At 36.5% G+C, this 21461-nt stretch overlaps 1 protein-coding gene across 10 annotated transcripts in view; it reads left to right on the top strand.

Moving 5' to 3' along the window:
- The window catches only part of NT5C3A (5'-nucleotidase, cytosolic IIIA), a 35728-nt gene that overhangs the window by 2056 nt on the left and 12211 nt on the right, over positions 1-21461 (top strand). For 2 of the 10 annotated variants that reach the window (XM_039526603.1, XM_039526604.1), the window contains exons 2-3: positions 13728-14008; positions 14416-14522. The exons of 1 other annotated variant lie outside the window; for it this stretch is intronic. In XM_039526603.1, coding sequence (XP_039382537.1) covers positions 13858-14008; positions 14416-14522 — 258 coding nt within the window. In that variant the 5' untranslated portion in view covers positions 13728-13857. Of the gene's footprint in view, positions 1-3571; positions 3592-7902; positions 8214-13727; positions 14009-14415; positions 14523-19667; positions 19770-19854; positions 19920-20871; positions 21012-21461 lie in introns of those variants that run through there. 7 more of the 10 variants (XM_039526610.1, XM_039526605.1, XM_039526602.1 and 4 more) reach the window with 7 other exon arrangements.

Below are 21461 nucleotides of genomic sequence, written 5' to 3'. Positions count from 1 at the left end.
TTAAGAACACTCCTTTCCTTTGGCTTTTCCTTTTCACTTTTGTTTGTTTGTAAGTGTTTGAAGGAAAACAGATGAGTTTTTGGAATGTTAGAATTAGAGTTTTGCAAATGAATGGTTGGAAGAGGGCAAGTGAGGTGATCAGAGATGCAAAATAATTGCAGTTTATTCCATGGCTGCAGAGATAAAGGAGTGCATTCCATGAATATGAGTAATGCGTATGTGTGGAGTATAAAAAGTGTTGAGGTATTTAAAAAAAAAGAAAAGAAAAAAAGGTACCACTACTTTTTTGGAAAGTGTTGTGTTAGCTGTCAATTGTGGTGAAACAAAGTAGTTCTGCCACAAAGAATGCAGGTCTTCCTAAGTGAGTGGCAATAATGTTATACCACACTACCATGTATTTTATTTATGCTATTCAGTGTTCTGTTTGAAATAAGGAATGTATAATACTTCACACTTACATAACATCTATCCTTCAAGAATCTCAAACTTATTTACAAAGATTCATGAGGCTTCACAACACTCCTTGAAGTAAATAAGCATTGTTCTATCAATTTGATAAATAGCTAAACTGAGGTGCAGTGGTTAAGTCACTTGTCCAATGTGAGTGGCAATCAGGAAAAAGAATGTCCAATATGATGGTCCATTTGAGAGAAGGAACATTGCGAAGGGGAAGATTCTGAGCCTGATTCAAGTAGTGATCTGGAGAATATCTCCTGAGGAGCTAACGTTGGACCCACTCAAGCAGCAGTGACCCGTAGAACCCTCTCATTACTGGGAATAAGAGTGTTAACAGAACTGTTTTTAAATATTTTTCATTTCAGTATTAAACATGGTTTAGCTGGCCAGTGGAGACCAGGCACTACCATTTTACAAACTATGTTTTTAGACTAGTGTCTAGCTAAAATAATCATTTTACTGTTTTGAATGATGCATTCCTAAAGACTTGCATAACTAAAACAAGTTGGTGTTGCCTGAAGACTCTTCTAAGACCCATGTCTAGTAGATAATTAGAAAATGATTTGTAAACTAGTCTACTTAAGCCAGGAAAAGTATATTTACATTATATTAGCATGAACTATGTTTAAACATTTGTTCTCCTAACAGGCTTTTTCCATCCATTGTAGATGGGGTCCAAGTAAGAGTTGAGACTTCAGACATTCTGCTTCTGTGATCCAGAGTCCAGAATGCTCTTTTAGGCATTTTTGTCAAGTTCTAGAGACCTATGGGAGGAAAAATATGGCCTCAAAACAAAATCCCAGAATTCTGGGTTTTTGGGTTTTTTTTTCTAAAATAGGTACAAAACCTATTAATATTTTCTCATATAGGACTTTCTTTACTAGTCAACTGAAGAATCAGTTTCATCTTCTCTTTCTACACTAGAACTTAGTCCAGTTAATAAATGAAATTGATTCAGCTTTTTTGGTTCAATACCAGTTTTGAAGTACAGCTTCTTATAAAGCCTGAAATGGTTGATGAAATCCCCATTATTGACCTGTCTTCTTTGAAAACTGGTTCCTCGTAGTCTTAATTATCAATAAAATGTGCTGACTAACCGTTGCAATTTGAGCTACAAGTAGTAAAGGTCAGGATTCCGTGCATCTAGTAGATGTGATGGGGGGCGGGGGAGAATGTTAGGGCAGCTCTAACTTGTTTACCAACACATTTTTGGTGAAAGAGATAGGAGGATGGAAGATATGTCTCTAAAACAGTGAAGTATTTTTTCAGTGATTCATTCTGCTCTGGAGCATTTTAAAAAAAATTGCCCTGAAATGCTCTTCATGTGATATGCCATTTTGTTAAAGTAATTTTTTTCTTCATTCATAATTGTGTTTGATTATTACCCAAGAGGTGTAATGTAAACTGCTTGTCTGAGTTCCATTACATGTAAAAACTTATAGTACATACTGGAAAAATTATGTATGGAATGTTACTGTTCAATGTTCAACTAATAATGTTAGTTTTTAAAAAAAAGTTCTAGGCATACACCACATCAGTTCAGATTTTTGTTGTTGCTAATTGCAGTTGCATTGTAATAAGTTACCCACTGGCTCCATTTTTCCTTCAATAATTCAGGTGTTAATCTAATGCAGGAACTAAGTTGACATCTGTCACACTGCTTTTATGACTAGGTTTTATGAATGAAATGGATGTTGGTTGGTTTTGCTTTTTTAAAATTTATGTTCAAACAGTAGAAAGTAAATTTAAATAAGTAATTATTTTAAAAACAATGAAAACAAACATGTATTTCTTGAATAAGCTTTAGGTGAAAATCTGCTGTGGTCATTCTCTACAGTATGCTTTTTTTTTCCTTTTGATTTTTCACCATTTCTACCACTAGTTGTAACAATGAGCATGCTAGCATAGACCAGCTGTCAGTATTTAAATTGGTATGCCGCCTAACTTTATGCAGGTTCAGATCATAGTAGTTAGTCTGTATTCGAGCTACTGTCCATGGAAGTGAACTGGTGATTGTAGGTGACATTTCTGTAGGGGGACGTCTACTCCTTGTGGATTAAACAGTCAGTGGCTTTAAATGCACATGCAGTGTTTAAGGTACTTTAAAGCATCTGCTAGACTTTTAGTCTGAGAAGATCACTATTTCTAGAAATTGAGGTGCCAGCCTGTTGACATTTATAACTTCCATTCATTGCATGAGGAAAAATGCATCATCTTCCTCCCTGTATTGATTTGTTACCTATGCTGCTTGATTTGGCCAGCATTTCAAATGCTTCAGTTAGGAGTAGTATGTCTTTCAGATGTTTGACTCTTTTCCTGTCCTGATACTCCCCTCTAAGAAAAATAATTAGGCAGTTTTGGAGAAATCTCTGCTAAACTGAAATGGTGGGGAAACGGTTCTTTACTGGATTCTGGGGTGTTGAATCTATCAGAGGAAGATATTAATATTTTAAAATACAGAGTTTTCCTTTCATTAGCTGGCTTAGATGCAGTACAGACAATAAAACAGAAGATTGTACCAACTTGAATTTTAAAACCTTATGATACACTGTATTAATCTAATATGACCACTTTCACTGTATATATTTTATGGAGATGTACAACTTTAAACCAAAAACACAAAACTTGTCATTAAAGAAATGTACATTCCTTCCCCACATCTCTGCCAACTATGCAAAATATATCTTTTTATATATCTGATGGCATACATCCTTGAGTAGAGGGTTTTTAGATACAAACTAAGTCCTAAAACATAAAACTTAACATTTAAAATTCTGTCTTTTATAAACAGTAGGTTTTCCATGATGATTTGTCAGTTAACACACACAGATGCATCAGGTTTGCAACTACATAGGGGAAAAAATAATCTTATTTTATTTTATCAAGAATACATAAAATTGAATCATTCTATTGTGTTAAGTTATATCATTTCACTGGATAGAATTTATCTACAGAGAATTCATTCACTGATTGATTTTAAAGATGGAAGGGACTATTATAAACTAATCTGATCTCACAGAGGCTTGGACTCCTGGATGGACACTGCACCCAGGATGCCCGTTTGGAACTTTGGGGGGTTTGAATTTGTAGGATCACTGGCTGGCTCCTGGAGACAGGAGCGGGATCACAGAGCAGGTCAGAGAGCTGGACTGACCATGAAGGGAAGCACTGCGAGGCTGTGATAAGACTAGGCTTTCCCTAAGAAGTAGAAGGGTTACTGAAAGCTATTGTTATGGTGAAATTATGTTTAATCTGGTTAAATAAAAGTTGAGTGGTTTTTCCAACCCAGAAGTCAGTGGCATTGTCAATCAGTGAATTTTGAAGAGATCTGCAGGGCCCTTGAAATAGGGGTAAGAGAAGCAGCCAGGATTGCCCAGTATTTACAGGCGAGTGTTCTGAGGGGTAGAAATGCTGTTTTAGCAACCCAGAGACACTCCGTGTTGAACAAGGTGTGTACCAGGGAAGGATAGGTCATCTGACACCTGTTAAATTGTACCTCCTCGTGCTTTTCTTGATTTTTGTTTAGTTCTGTACTGGTAACAGAATATTTTCTTTGCTATTTTCTCTAATGATGGAAGCAGATCAGACTGAATTCCAATTCCCAGTCAAGCTCTAACTTATTGTTAAGGCTCTAGACTGCAATTCAAAGCAAGACATATCTTTACACTTGCTTAAAAATACTAAAAATTAAGAGTATGCTCATAGTAAGCTAGCATACAATTCTGACACTATCCTTAATACCTAATGGTTATGCATATAAATAGACAATTCTTGCTGACCCGCACCCAGAGAACCTTAAATTAGTGATATCTGTGTTGTACTCTTCTTTGGATATCATGGTTTTAAGCAGGAAAGGTGACAGGAAGAAATGTGGCTTCTGCTTTTATGTATTCCAAGCTTTAAAAAACAGTTGGATAGTTAAAACTGTAAATATTTTATTAGTTTACAACATTTATTTCTTAAAAGCAAAAAATGTCTGTAGCACTTAATTATTTCTAGACTTTCTGGCATTTAAGATAGCTGAAGTAGCCGAGATATTCATATACAGTGAATGCCATAAAAATGTCTCTGTCCTTAACCCTGCTTCTTTTAATATTCTCCCTCCCTGTTACAAACGTATTAGTTACCATTTAGCAACCTAAATATTAATTATTGTATAAATGAACTGCATTACTATGGTCAACTGTTCTGATATTTTCTGCACCTGTAATACCATCTTAAATGCAGATATAGGATAATCTCAGGCCTCTTGTTCAGATGGACTTTGGTCTTTCTGTTGAAGTTGGGCATGGAAAAATTGCCATGAAACTGGAGAGGAGGGAGGAGACAAGGCAGAATAGCAATAGAAGAGGCCCCTGTGCACTCCCTGCGTGATACAAAGACAAGCTTTATTTCAGTTCTGAATAGCTGGTTGCAGAGGGAGTGTTCAGAGGCAGAACAGAGTGATCAGAGCAGGGGGACTTGACTCCCCAGGTGCCCTAACCATTGTACTATAGAGTCATTCACACTTTCATGGATCAAGTAACCAGGGACACCCATGAAGCAGTGGAGGGGATACGTTTCATCACCATCCTAACTCCACACAGAGCCTGTTTCCTTGGAGTCAGCATGGGAAGGATGAAATTCACCCTTAGCGTTACTGGATTAGCTGAAGGAACTTTTTAAGGAGACATACTATAATGGATCCTAAAAGATCAGAAATGAACTAATTTGATAGCCTTAGTAGGTAACTTTATCTGTAATCTGTTGACGCCGTAACATTCATACACAAGTATTTAACATGTAGCTTGATGTCTAGGACTGCATTGTGGATTAAACTTTGGACTGGGGATTTTAGTTCCAAATTGGGTCTCGCAGCTCTACTTTTCAAGGGTCAGAGTTTATTTGATCTAGATACAGCATTCTTAGACTTAGTGATTTTAAGCAGATTTTTTTTTAAAGTGGTAGATAAGAGAAAAAGAGAATCAGCAGCAACCATTTCTGTGAAGACCTTAGGTAATCTAAATTTCACTCTAGATATTGTGTTGGAGGTGTGTTTTCTAGGTAAAATGCATTTACAAACTCTTTCAACATACAAACCAATAGATGTTTAATTTGGACTGTGACAAGTACCATATGTAATTAGAAATCTGTATGCTGAAAACGATCATAAGTCTTGTGGGTCAGAATTATATTTTTCTAGTGTGCAAGATGAATTTTCACATTTCTTATTAATTAAATGTATGACCTATAAGTGCTGTAGAATATTTACATAACTTACTACCTTTTCCAACTGTAACTTCCATGCTTAGGTTTTTAATATTATAATATTTGGGCCATATATTTTGTGTAAGGATTTATTCACAGTAGCAACCTTAAATGTAAATTTACCTCCAGTACAGGGTGTTTTTTGAGTTTGCATGTTTTTGGTTGGGGGCTGGGTGGGAGTTCTTTGGCTGTAAAATCCCCTCTCCTTGAAAGACCTGGTGTTCTCTAACCAAAGGTCAGAACTGATCATGTCTCTCTAGCACTGCTGCTCAATTACCATACCAGCATTAAAGGGAGCTGCTCAGTACTGATGAGGCAAGGATGGAGATGCAGAGATCTTGAATGTTAGGGAGTAATCTGTTACAGAAAAGACTGGAAAAGGAATGAAAGAGGGAACAAAACTAGAGGGAATAATTAAAAAGTGAAGCCATGCCCAGAAAAATCATAGCATTCCTGTTGCCATACAGGAGGAAGGAGAGTTGTCTCACCTTCCAAAATATAAATAGTAAAGCCCAACAGAAGTTTCTTCTTTGAATTTCACAGTTGGAGGTGGGGGAGAAGAGAGAAACGAGGTAGAAAGTCTCTGCATAAAATTAGATTCTTCATTTATGGTTGTCTCTAAGTAGGGAAAGTTAATCCACCTACTTTGTCTGTATATATTCACACTCTTTGGACTTGTGCCTTTGGTGCTGCACAGGAACCTACTTTGACTGATAGCACTATGCACATGAAGCCTAAAGTTGAGACCCAAGAGCCAAAAGCATGGCTCATTTTCTTCTTGCCTCAGTTGGGTGAAGGTCAGAACCTTGATGTCGGTAGTTAACTCTAGCTTTGTTCCATTTGGAGTTTTTTACTGGGTTACTGGTTCTCTGCTTTTGCTCAGTTATTTTTGTTGCCATCCAATAAACTTTTTTTCCTAAACATCAAGAGATACACATTGTGGCGTGGTAAGATGTCACTTATTGACCAATATTCCCAGTTGTCATAGGTTTCTCCCCCACTTGGAGCTTTTGGGTTCACAAGATGGGGACCTGCATGGACTCCTCTAAACTAAAATCCTAGTTTAGATCTGGTTCTCGCTGCCACCAGTCAGTTTTAAGTGTCTGACACACTCCCTGTTCCCCCAAAAACTTCCCCTGAGGAACCCAGATTCAAACCCCTTGAATCTCACCAGAGAGAGAGAGAGAGAGAGAAACAGCTAGTTCCCCTCCCTGCCTTCCCTCTCTCCAGCCTGCTCCGGAGAGATACACACCGAGTCAAATACTTGACTCAACACAAAGAGGGACTCACTCCCCCTCCCCTTCCCTTGAAAATGCAAACAAGAGAAGAATCAATCAAGTCCTAAAAAGAAAAGAGTTTATTAAAAAGAACAAAAAGAAAGTACACTATCTCTGTAATACCAGGATGGAACAATACACAAAGTTTAACTTATAAACCTGGAGAGAATTCCCCCTCCCCCTTCTTTCTCAGTAAAAGCAAAGTAACAGCAATCAGGAATAAAGAATTTATCCAGCAAACACACAATTGCAAATATAGAAAGCAACTCAAAAGACTAATCCGCCTTTTTAACTAATACTCACTATACTGGATAGTAGGAAATACTCCAGGAGAACTTGGAGACATGTCTGGCCTCTCTTAGATCCAAAGAGAGTATACAGAGCAAACATGAAACACAGACAAAGCCTTCCCTCCACAGAGATTTGAAATTATCCTGTCCCTTGATTGGTCCTCTGGTCAGGTGTTCCTCAGCTTACTGAGCTTGTTAACCCTTTACAGGTAAAAGAGACTTTAACCCTTAACTATCTGTTTATGACACCAGTACTTAAAGTTACTGAGTAAAGGTCACTCCCAGATGCCTACTGATCACTAAACATACATACTGGTTTTCATCAGTAGATCTCAAAGTATTATCCCCATTTTTCAGATGAGAGGGAAAGTGAGGTACAGAGTGACATGAAGTGACATGCCAGGGTCACCTAGTCAGTAACAGACCTGAGAATAGAACCAGATATCCAAACTTTCAGTCCTGTGCCATATTCACACTGCTTTCACCCTTAGTCTTGTTGAGCCTTACCCTAAGAACTCTCACACGCGGTGAGATTCCAAACTCTAACTCTTGAAGAAATCAGTGAGGCTTTGTTCAGGGGCCCACCCATGTGGAGCTCATTAGAGGGTTAGGGCCTTAGTTATTACTTGCTCAGGGAGAGCTGTAGAGGATTAAAATTTTGCATACAAACTTACCTGAAGCTCAGTTCAAACAGTATGTTATTCTTTTGACTTGGTAATTAAGTATAATACCCAGGTCAGAAGAGCAGTCATGCAGTTAAACTATTTCTCATCCTTATTTCCTTTGGTGGCTGCTGCTAGTAAGTCTACCAAGAGTGGGGCTCTATACTGTCAATACCCAAAGGAGAATGAAAGGTCACTCTTCCCAGAAACTGTAGTTCTTCAAGTTGATTGCCTGTATAGCTCCATTCCTGCTTTTACAGAGGTCCTATTACAAGCTCTAGGTAAGTGGAAGGAAATGAGGGACACTAATGCTGTGGTCCTTTTTTATGCCCTCAAGTGCTAACATTCAGTTCTGTATGGAATCACGACAGTTATTGCTTTCTAGAAGGTTTTGAACTGACACTTGGGCCACATCTACAGTTACTGTTAATAACTTTTTGTTCTGGTCACATTGTAGGTTTTCATTGTTTTGTTTTTTACCAAACTAAGAACTATCTTTGGTCCTTCTTCAAGCACAGAGTAACTCCTCTCACCTCTGTGACCTTAATTTAGGTTCCTTATAGCCTCAATTTAGCAAGGTACTTCAAGCACATGTTTAGGCTGATTTGAAGTCAGTGGGCTACTTCGCTTCTGAAGGTATGCACATAATTAATTACCTTGCTGAACCAGAGCCCATATCTGTGTTTAACCATAGGTGATGGACCAATTTTTATAGAGGGGTGTTGCTGATCGAAACCACGTATTTGATGTTTGTTATTACTACTTCAAGCCAGGGGGTGCAGTAGCACCCCTACTTCCAGCACCACTGTGTGTAACATCACTTTTTAACGTTAAGTAATTTATTGAGAAACTGTTTTCCACAGAGCAGCAATTAATTAGAAAACTTCTTACTTGATTGTTACATTTCCCACATTAAAAACTTTTTTTAAACTATTCACTGTATATTTGAGAGTTTGTTTTGATTTGGAGCCACACAATTAGTCACAGCAGTTAAGCAGCTCCCACTGTGTACGCACATGCATAACTGACTTCTCTTCTTTAGATAATGTAAAAGGCATTAAAATGATATAATTCATCTTGAATATTTATATGTAACTTTTAACCAACTGTAAGATTCCACAACTGCTTTAATCAGCTCTTTTACAGTGGTGCTTTGACTTATAGTTCTTGGAAATTCCAAATGATTCGAAATTTTCATAGGGAGAATGAGCCAAAATTTTAATGTCTAAAATCAGCCACAATTGGAATAGCTTTTATGGTTATGTCTTCTCTAATTCATTTATGGTCATACAGTCATTTAAGTTGGAAAGGATGACTAATGGGTTACCTAATTATTTTCCTGCATCACATGTGGAGATAGAATTTTATTATCCCTGATAAAATGATATTGTATACAATTTTTAATATCTCATGTGAAGGAGATTCCTCACCTCCCTGGTAGCTTGTTTTGCTTTCTTGAATGGTTTGGTGGCATATAAACATCTTCTGAATATGTAACCTAAAATTTTATTGCTGCACCTTTTAATCTGTTCATCATACTTTGATTTTACTGACTAATGAAAATACCTCTCTTCTGTATCACATCCTTTCTTATTTTTAAGAAATACTGTTCTATACAGTCTTTCCTGATTTAATGTGCCTAGTCTGCTTCATCTTCTAGGTTTTATTTTTTTAGATCTTCTTATTATTGGAGTTTATTTCTTTTGAAATCTGCCTCTCTCATTTGTCTGTTCTTTTGGAGCCCCCAACTGAGTCCTTTATTCTAAATGGGGCATACAAAGTGTTGAGTAGAGCAGAATTATCTTGCTTGTTTAAGTTGCGAGGTCCTTCTACTTAGGCAATATCTTCCATCTATATTTGAGTCTGATTCTTACTTTTGAGCCACTTCATATTTCTCTGAATTGTAACTTGTTGATTTCATCCTATTTCTCTAAAGGTTATGCTAAATTTTATCCTATCGTTAGTGTCTCCCAGCGTCAAATCATCCACAGATATGACTAGTATAATCTCTCTTCCACACTCCAAGTTTCTTGTAGAAAAAATTAATGATTTTGGATCCAGAACTCCTGCAGAACCCTCTTGACAGCTCCAGTTAACCCATATCTCATTTCCCTAGGAGAGTCAACTGAAACCATATCAAATATCCTGCTGGCATCAAGATACAAGTTTACTACTGCATATCCATATTTTATCCATTAAGGTTGAAGGGAAGACACGGTTTTAGATTGGTTTTATTCTTATAGATTTATTTTATAATTCTCTCTCCTGCATGAATTTGGTATTAGAATAGTAAGGCTGAGTTGGCACTCTTCTTTCTCTGGAAATGATAATTCAAGCAGTTTTTTAGCATCTGAAATTCATCCACTTGCTAATAACTATTTCTTATGAAATTCTTGAAAACTATTTACACAAATCTTACTCTGTGTTTACAGAAATATGTTTTCTGATCATACATCTAATTTCTTAACATATAAAATTCTCTGCAACAGAAAGAAAGAAATGATATTGTCTTGTTTAAGAAATGTGAAAATAGCTGATATCTATATGGATGTACTCAACGTTGTCCAACTACAGTATATCCACTAGAAAAAATAGTAAAGCAATGTACAGCTAATGAGTGGAAATGGAGTATAAAACCAAAATTCAGTAATCTCAAAATACCACGTGAACGTTCGGCAATAAGTTGATTTTAACCAAAAGAAAAGTAAATCTGACATAGAGCAGTGATTCTCAGCCTTTTCAGGTTAATAACTCCTTATTCAAAGCCAAATATTCACAACTCACTTTAATTTACTATAAATGTAAAAATCAAATCAACAGCAAAAAATGATAAATTGATCCATCTACATAATTTGTGTGTATGTGTTTCAAGAGGTTGACAGAATACCTGACCTTGAAGGGTAAAGGGATGTGGGAAATCAGATTATTTTTACTTCAGGCTGGTTTCTTTTTTTTCTTTTTTCTTTTAAAGTAAAGTAATGCCTAGCAACCCCACAGTTGCCATCATGATGACAACATTGCCACTACTCTATCCCCTTTTTCTCCACCGGATCTTGACCTACCAGCTGAGAAACACTGACATTGAGCAGCAGTGTAAACATTCAAATTAAAACATATTCATAATTTTAAAATATGAATTGAAAATACAAACATTTCTGACTACTTTTTTTTTGTTAGTTAATTTCCCAGAATATTTTGTACTGAAAGTGTATTTCCAGAAAAATCAGTCATACTACAGTATTCAGCCAGAAAGGTTCTTTTTTAACCTCCTCTATGTGCTGAAATAATTATCCCTCCCTCTGTGGTGCTTAAATTATTTTTAAATGACCTTCAGTACTGAGAGAGTAAAGATTGTACAGAGGTCATGCTGGGCTTTGTTCATATCTCATTATAAACAGATAGTGATTTTAATTATGTCTCTGTACAGAAGTTTGAAGGAAGTTTAGGCTAAATCCTGGTCCTACTGAAGTCAGCAGGACCAGGATCTGGTCTGTAATAAATAACCATGTTGCTCTACTGTTACCCTCTGCTGTGTGCGATGCTTTATTTCATTTACCCTGTGGCAAAGTAGCAGATGTATCTGGCAACTTTTTTTTTTAAATTAGGTCATTTTTAATTGTAGTGTAGATCTTTCATTTCTAGCTATCACACTTTCATAATGTGAAAACACATCAATGTTGAGCGTCCAACTGAGTTATCCTTTCAAAAATTTAAGATTGGGGACTCTTACTAATTTGAAATGTGTTGCTAATATAACATGGTGGCTTTTTTATTTGAAATGTATCAATATTATGCTGGTTTTATATCTTGGTATTTAATTTTTTACACAATGTACAAATTAAGAGCTAATTTTAACACTTCCCCTCAATCTTAATTCAGCCTGTCAGCTCATTTATAAAGTACAGCAGTACTTTTTTAAGGGAGCAAGCTAGAGTTCTTTCCTCCTTAAAAATTCTTGGTATCATGAGGTTTATCTTTCCCCATCTAAACAATACCCAAGCAGCATTATGTGGTACTGATATCCCATCATTTTTTCCATTGTTTGCAATACCTGACTCCAGCACACTGATAATGACATCCTGTGAGACCTGTTTCAATCCATACCATTGAGCTTTAACATGCCTTAAAGGTGACACGGACTTAGTTAATCTTGACTCATTTTTGATGAACTAAAAGTATATAGAGTGAAGCCCTTACATTAATACACATTCATATACTAGACAACCTTTCACAGTTTTCATAAGTATGTTTAAAATATAAATCCTTGTCTCCATTATGGGCTGCAAAGTTGTTTGTCTTTATATTAAATAATTGTGACTCGGTCAAAATACTATGTATACCATGTTTCAGTTGAAACACATTCTTATAGACAATTTATAAGCCAAAAGCATGCTAACACTCTCAGAATGTTAATGGACCCTACAGAAGCTGTAAATGTTTGTAAATTAACTTTCTAAATCATAATGTGTAGCCTTTGGAGGGGATGCATTATATTTTGAATTTGTCATGGAACAAATTTCCTGCTTGCGTAAAAGAACAGTAACCTATGAGAAATAAGTATTGGTTTTATTCAGTTCCTAGCAGATAGAATGTCCACATAACCACTTAGGGTCCTTGTTAGTAGTCTCAGAGGCGGGGGATGGTGGGCACAAAGAATGAACCATTGCCTATCCTGCAGGTAGTCCCTTTGGGTTAGTTAGAACAGTGGTTCTCAACCTGCGACCCAATCAGCACACAACTGCAGCCCATGTAGCATCCTCAGGGCTATACAGGTAGTATTGGATGCATCCCACAATGGTTAATAGGTTGAGAACCACTGAGTAAGACGTTCACTGACCAGAACGCGTGCGTATCAACCTGAGATTGGAATGCTATCATACAACATACACTGATCCACTCTACTATTTGAAAAATGTACATCAATATTTTTAAAAATGAAGAAAATAATGACTTACTCTAAATGAAACTTGGCAATAGGTGAGACTCCAGAATTTTATTTTTGCAACTTGCCTGGCTGCTGCTGTTCTCTCTTCCATTGTAACAGTTGCAGCACCTTCTAACCTTGCGTTTGTAGAGCCCATGGCTGTACCATCAACTGCACTGATGTCTTTGGGACAAGTTCTGAGGGTCTGAAAGAGCCACCAAAAACCTAAGGATATGCAGGGGCAATAGAGAGGCTTGCATTTGTGCTGTCACATTGGAACCTTTCATGAGCATTGAATTCACATGACATTTATTTTTCTAAAGAGTCTGGAAATGAGGCCAGGAAAAAAAAATCTTTATCCTTTACAATAGTGGTTTTCGACCTGTGCTCCCCATACTCTCTCTAAGATTTCCAAAGGGGTCCACACCTTCATTTGAAATTTGTTAAGGGTCTGCAAATGAAAAAAGGTTGAAAACCACTGCTTTACAATAAGACAATTTCCTTTCAATCCCATTTCCCTCCCCAACCCCACACAATTACATATTTCTTCATCCAGTTTGGCAATGCTCCTAATGACAAAATTGCTAAAGCACGTTAATTGAGGCTGTCTGCCTCCCAAATACTAACAAACAATCCTCCTGGATTTCCTGCTTTATTATTGCATAGATAAGTAATGGCTCTGTAAATACTTAATTTCCTGTAATTTGTTTCTTCTACTAAATAAGTTGCATACACCTTTTCTTAATGAGATGTAAGGAATTCATTGATGTCCTAAGGCAGTTTTAAAAGATTTGGTAGGGAAAAGGTTGGAAACATACCAAAGAAATAGGCTTTTGCTTTGCAAAACAAGAAGTGCCTTCCTCTGTTACAGAAATCCAAATTTGCCTGCTGCATCCATCAAAGCTGTTCATTCAGTGAAGGTCAAAGGTTCTGTTGTTGGTGCACCAGCTGATCGTCTGTAAGCTGTATCGCTGAGCATAACAAAGTGCTGTGCATTGCTGATGTGCGTCACAGGACCCTGGGTTTTTGCACAGGGATTAGTCAGGCTGTATTTGGAAACGCCCTCAACTGCACCTTGTGCTGCTATATTAGTGTTTCCCAAGCAAGAAGAATTTTCTTTCACTCCTTCAGCTGCTCCGGCAAACCCCTCCGGTAAGTGTGTGCAATTCATGTAAACAGAAATGGCACTGTCTTCTGCCTGCATTTTGTAAGCGAGTATTATCAATTGCGTGTTACTTATGCATGCTTATTCTAGCAGCTTAATACATTCTCTAAAAAATCAGTGTCTGATAGTGTAGACTTCAAAACAGCATTAAGGGAATAAAAAATGGTTGATCTAGTTATTTAGTACATTAACTTCTTGTATGGAGAGGAATATGTAAAATGTGCATTGGTATTGCTTAAAATATGGGTAATTTCAGATTGGTCTAAATATACACTGTGAGTGTCCATGCCTTTATGTATATTCAGCAAAAAAAAACATTTATTTATTTTTTCAAAAAAATCAGATAATGTAGCAGACCATTTCTTTAAGAGGTTTACTTGGTTTTTGTTGGCAGCCTGTATGCAAGCCCTGCATCTCTGGACGTTGCTTACCACCTATGCTGTTGCAGTAGGACAAAATCAAGGACAGAAGAATCAAGAGTGCCCTAAGCTCAACGCACAGGTACTCTCTTTTTAAAAGCATGAGAAAAAGTGCTGTCAGTCAATTGTCCAAGAATAACCTCTTAAAACATGCACTTCCTCCAAAAATGTCCAAGTCAGAGTCCAGTGCAGCAGTAAGCACAGACATTTGTAGCAAATCAATCTTCTAAACAAAATTCTGAAATGGGAGGGAACATGTTTGACTAATTTCTTGGAAATTCAAATTTCAGTTTTCTTTATTTCTTCTATTTTTTTATTAAACTATATATTCCAATACTTAGGATGTTTGGGTCTTAAATAAAAACTTCTCCCCGTCCCATTATGTTACCCTTTTTAGGATTCTAGTACTGTTGCAAAAATATGGTATAAACAAATTAGCATAATCAATGCTTTGATATCTGAGTGTCGTCATTGCAAAGATCAACTTTTTTCCTGTTTGATCAGCAGTCTAAGACTATATGGCTTAGTAAAGCTTACTGGGTCACCAAAACATTTCTTGCCATAGTATGTGAGGTATCTTACTTCAAAATTTTACTTACACACACACACACACAATTCCAATTTGTTGTTTTGCAGCTAGTAACTTTCAAACTTCAGAAGTTAGAAACTGAGGCTTTATACCTTCTGAAAGCTGCAATCTTAAGTTAACAGATACAGCATTGGTTTCTAGCTTTAGCACATTTCAAAATAATGTCCCTGCAATCATATCAAATGTGACAAGGGAGTTGGGAGAAACTAGATGAAAGTAATCAAAGTGATGTGGGGCATTTACTTCAGATTTCATGAAACAATTACTGTAGATCATCAGGAAAATGAGAGTCCCAACTTTTAGGTGGCATTAACCATGGTTTCCAAAAATATCAGATTTTAAAACTGTCACTGGTACCTTGCTCTGTCTTTTTGGTACTGGTACATAACTGAGTATATGATAGCGAGTCCCAATGATATTTTTAATTCCCTGAATAAATCTCATCACATAGTAATTTTTAAAGTACTGGTTTGCTTTTTGCAAGTTGAGCTCTGTGAGAGCTCCTCTTGGCTTTTAAAATGTTACTGGAAGTCACCACCACAGCATAAAAATGAAATTTGCAGTTAACTTTTTGTCATCACAACTCTGCATTCATTTTCAGCTTCCTTGTTCAGAAAGAATCAAAGTAGATTTTCTTGTTTCCTCTGAATTAAAAGTTGCTGTTAATGTATTTAGAATCTGGAAGATTGCTTAGTTTTGTTGAGGCTTAAATTGTATCACACAATTCTGAAAACAAATATGACAGCAGTTAAAATTCATGAGATTACACATTAAAACAACTAATTCTTATCTGCTTACCTGATTTAATTCTTGTCCAAGATCTTAACATTTTTGGTGGCCATATGGTTGTCTTAGTTTTATTATAGGTTTACGAAGCGAATGCATACCAGCTTGCATCTCTCAACAAATTTTAGTAAGAAAACAGCTAATTTCTAAGGCTCTGGACAAAGAGTACTGCACACATAGAAATAGACCTTACTCCATAAAACAACTTGTGTACAATTCTCCAGTTGTCTTCTATTTTTATCATTATACCATCTGGGAGAGGAGGGAGGGTTCTAACAGCTCTTCTTTTTGAGAAGCATTCATAACAGATTAATCTTGGCAAAACAAGCAAGAACTTTATATATACCAAGTAGTATAGGGTTACAAGGCTAACAGTTTAAAAATACACTGCCCATTTTTCCATGGCCTCATTCAAGCTATCTCCAGAACAGTGGTGTTTATAACCTTGGTTATGAATCTTGGACTAGTTGATAATGAAAATCTGAGTTTATGACTAATCTTGTTCAGGATGTTCACCTAGATCTAATTGTGGAGTCACTTCTATGTCTCCATACAATTAATACTGAAAGTAATTTTCCATTTTAAGTAAGATTTTGAGCTTCTCTCACTTAAAAAAGGTAATAACATTTTTAGAAAAACCTCCTTCAGTCTGAAATATCCCCTGGTTAGTCAATGGCCAAATGGGATTTGTTTGGAAAGCCTGAAATAAATCTGAGAAGCTGTTTTTGAGTTGTAGGACTTAAAAGAAATTGAGGCTTTTCACTTTCTCCACACTCTGTCCCCCACCCCAAATCTCTTAACACACAAAAAGTATGGTCTGTAAAGTTCAAATAGTTTGTTTAGCTAGGCCTCAATGAGAACATTAATAATGCTTTAATATAATTAATTAATTATTCAAAGTGGAGTTCCTTAATGTTGGGGACACTCAATTCTCCCCTGGGGATTATATATTTCTCATTAACATTGCAGCTGTTAAAAGATTCACTTTGTCTAAATCTTTCATTTAGTTTTTTAAACAGCTAGGTGTAGCCTTCCTCGTGAAGATAGCCTTCAAAAGGTAAACCTACCACCAGTGTTGTCTCTGAGTGACCTATCCAGTAACAAGAACCTCCCTCAAGATCTTGGTCTATGCTCATCCTAAAACTCCAGCAAAAGATTGAGGGAGATCTGCTGTAGAATTTTCATCCACTCTTCCCCCCCTTAAAATTCATACATTCCCCTCAGATACCTGCTGCTCTTCGCTTCAGTGTCTGTCAGTAACCCTCCCCCAATATATGGACCAATGCAGCAAACCCTGCCCCTTCTCCTTTCACCAAAAAGATGTAGCTTCATTTAGAGGGAAGAGAAGGATAAGTCTCCTGTAGGTACTCTTTGAACACTTGGGAGATTCTGAAAGACATACCTCTGTGCTGCCTGGAGTAGTGGGTTGGTGGGGAAGCAATTTCTCACCTTCTCTGCCCAGGCCACCCTCAGTGCTTTGGGTTCAAACCATAGAGGTACTGAGTATTTGTTTCAAAAGTATGAATTGTAATTGCAAGTATCATTTAAAATAGATGCTAAAATACTAGTCTCTTACCCAGATGCATTATTCCCACAAGTTGTAAAGGCCATAGCAACATTTACTGCCAGGAGAAATGTCTTGATTTTATGCACCACTTCAGCAAAACCAAAATCCTTTTCATGATTCTCAGTGGTGCAGAAAAGGTCTTTGACCAAGTATAATATTTTAGTCTATTGTGTTTGAGGCCTTAACTAAATGTGGCCTAGAAGGACAATGTCAAAATCAGGAAATTGCATAGTCCCACAGATATTTATGTTTCTTAGTGGGAAAACTACTACCACTTTTTGTTCTCTCAGGACACAAAATAGGGATATGTCTGACTCTGTTGTTCAGATAATTATAATAGAGAGTCGTATTATTAAAGCAGAAAAAGGAATTGGTGGAGGAAACTGACAGTCATGCCTGGAGTATGATTTACTGGGATATTTACTTATCCTGTGTATTCCATTCCCAAACTAGTAGATTTGAATAAATTTTTGATAAAATTGGGTCACTCCCAGTTACAAGCAAAACCTAAATAAGCCAGAGGCACTTGTGCAGAGGATTGTACCCTAATGATTTTTTTTACCCTTTTATATAGGCCCAAACAAGATCAATATCTGGAAATATAAATTCCCAATAAATCAAAACTAGTCAAATTTAACATTCTTCCTACTAGAACAGTCAAACAACCTAGATGGATGAACACATCACTAATATTGTCAGGTTGGCACTACTTAAAATGAATTTTATCGCTCATCTCCTGGATCAGCTCTCTAGATTTCCCTGTAGTTTTAAGAACTTCATAACAAACATACACACACTCTCTCTCTCTTTCTCTAAATCTTGAATTATCTGCTGCCAGTTTTTTAATTAGATTTTGTAATGTAACAAAGCAACTGTCACTAGAATCACTGTTTCTATTTGTTGCTTTTCAGGCAGATTGGAGTCTATTTTTAAGCCTACACTTGGTCTCATTGGCTTCCATGGAACCAGGATTTTGCCCTTTAAATTTAGTATGAATTTTGTGATCAGATCTAATTTTAGTTTCTCTCTCTACCATATTCTACCAGGGTGATGTACGTTATTTATATACAATAGTAATGATGAAATAAACAGGAATAATATATATAAATATCTGGGACATTATGTAAAAACAAACAAAAGAACAGGAGAATCATGCTCCATAAATTAAACATTAAATAAACTTAAAACTCTCTCATTAAATAGTTCTCTCACTACATAACCATATATGAGATGCAGATCTTAAGTACTGAATGGTTCTGCAAGTTGTTACCCTTATTCTCAGAACTTGTCTCCATATCTTCTTTATACAAGTTGTCTCCTACTATGGCTTTATGGGGCTGAAGGTTTTCTGAATCTGCACTGTCAATTAGAGCTCATTCATCAACATGTAGGCTGACACACAATCTATCTCAGCAATGTCAGAATTGCCTTTCAACACCATCACCTTCTTTTACACCCTATTCTTCTGCATATCCTCTATAGAATGTTCCAGGGCTGTGGATCTTCATTCACATCTTTATTATAAGTGTTTAATAGGCGTGCCTAACTGACTACTTCCATAAAACTTGCTTTAAACTTCTCATATATTTCTAATCCTTTTGAAGTCCTTGGCTTCTTACAATCTTCATTGTTTTCTAGGCTTTCTATTTAGACAAGGTGACAAAAACTGAACACAGGATTCAAGATGGTGATTATAGAATTGCCGATTAAGTGTTCTCTGTTTCTTGGTACATCTTATTTTTTCAACCAACATGTCAGACTTTTTGATGGGCCTGTGTATATTGAGCTAACTCCTAGAGCTTTCCTGAGTGGTTACAGTTAATTCAGAATTTCTGTGTTCACGTGACTTCTTTATGGGCTTTACCTTGCACTCCTATGTTAGTTCATTTCTGTCTATCTTCTGAATTCCTCCCAACTTGGATCCTCTTATCTACTCTGGCTATGAAGACCATGATCACACATGCAGCAAAAAACAATAAGCTTCATAGTCGGGAGCATGGGGGGAAGGTACTGAAGTATAAGTCATACATACTTTTCTCTGTAATACCCAATAGGAAGCTAGTGATCACTTATAAAAAAGTAGTGCACTTAAAATGTACTAAAAGGACACACAAAACTAAAGTAATTCCATGGTCAACATATTTTCGTCAAAATGTAATAGCTTGTTGTATTCTTATTTGTAATTAAATTATCACTTACAATGTAAGTGATTAGTTCACTGCTTTTTCATAAGTAGAGACGTTGGTTTCAACTATTTAAACATCTAACATAAAACTTCCTGACAGAAACTTCCAGTCTATTGAAGGACACAGATTGTACCCATGATGCAGGCCTGCTTCTGCCTGTGAAAATATCTACATTACAGGATTTGGATTTTATTAACTAATGTGAGTTGTCCTCTCTTTGGAAGTGGCACTTTTGTTCTGAAATATTGTGTATTGAATCTGCCTTTCTTCCTTGATTCTAATGTAGAAGCTATATTGGAACTAAAGGAGAAGCACAAGTTCTCAGCATCAATTAGTACCAGTGAGAGTGAGGTAAGCCACTTTGCAACATAGATGAGGCATGATGCTTTCTTTATGTTCAGAAATGCTTGCTGAAAATGTCATGCACTGAAACAATCACATTTTCTTCTTTTAGAACAGTCTTTTTGGCAGAAAAAATAAACATAACATTTTAAAGTATTTTCAGAAACCAAAAAAGAAATTGGTTTAGTCCAAAGCAAAGCAATATCAGTGTCAAGATATTCAAATTATGCCCAGAGAAATTTCTAGGAATTAAAAAGAAGTTTAAATGTACCGCTCTCTGATATCATTCCCTCTCTTCTTGGTAACTAAGCCAGGCTAATAATGTCTGAAATACTACTTGCGTAGGACAATTATATAATTTTGCATTTCCCTCCCTTCTAAACACGCACATCCATTTTATGTAATTGAAATGGAAGGATTCAGAGGTGAGTAAACTTTCAGATTCCTGGAGTGAAAGAACCATAGATCAAGGCTGAGGAACTCTTTTCTTTCAAATACTGTAGGAATTCTCTTGCTCAGGCATAAAATACCCGTTTATTCCAGATTTGTCTATCAGCAATCCACAAACTGCAAAATGAATTTTAATATGTTCTATAAAATGCTTCAGAAAAAGTTGAAAATTGCAATGTTTTCTGTTTCATACCATATGACTCTAGTTCACCCGATGTACTGACAATAGTTCTTGTGAATACTTTTCTATATCTGAATTATACATGCAACTCTGGTGTGACTCTCAAAGGACTCATGAGAGGATTCTTGATTAACCAACAGATTTGACAAGCATCTTTTATGAAGAGTTTACTGTGTCCTTGTCAGAACTTTAATGATTCCCCATCCTTTTATTTTTTCCTAATTTAACTTTCAGATTATCTAACACTGTGAATATCCATTCATTTAAAAGGGACAAGAGAGGTCCAGATGCTCCGTTAGCCTGCACCACTGCATAAAGAGTGGTTCTTGTCTGAAATGTGACTGTATAAAAATGGCACCTTACTTACTACTCAACAGAATTTTAAGTATTGTGGGTGATGGTATAAAACAAATGTATCCAGAATGCAGTCCAGTCTAGACAGTTTTCTTGGTTATGTAGTGCTCATGAAGGTAACAGCTTACGACACTGAAACGACATAAAAAATAAATCTGAATTGAGACTGGGGGGTGTGTGTGTGTGTGTGTGTGTAACAGTAATGTTCCCCACGAAAACTAACTTCATGAGCCATAGTGATCACTTGTGAGCAAAACAAGACAGTTGTAACTTCCTACAAAAGAATCTGAGCATTCTATCTTGGCAGTATTCCCACCCGGAACCAACCTGTAGCACGAGCAACTGGAAATGGATTTTTGTCACCTGAGTGGCAGTGTAGAGTTCTACCAGTTCTCAACCCGTATTGAAATATTTTACCTGTAATGTGCTGTCACTATACAATCCTACACACATAGCAGAGTTGGCTTCAGTATGTATTTGTAATAAATATTTGAAATTTTTATTAACTTCTGAGAAGCGCCTTCAACCATGGGGAAAAAAAAATTGTAGTTTGCTTCATACATTGC

This window comes from Mauremys reevesii, linkage group 2 (assembly GCF_016161935.1).
Source record: "Mauremys reevesii isolate NIE-2019 linkage group 2, ASM1616193v1, whole genome shotgun sequence".
Taxonomy (NCBI): Eukaryota; Metazoa; Chordata; order Testudines; family Geoemydidae; genus Mauremys; species Mauremys reevesii.
Note: the sequence above shows the minus strand (reverse complement) of the source record. Positions and strands in the feature narration are given on the sequence as shown.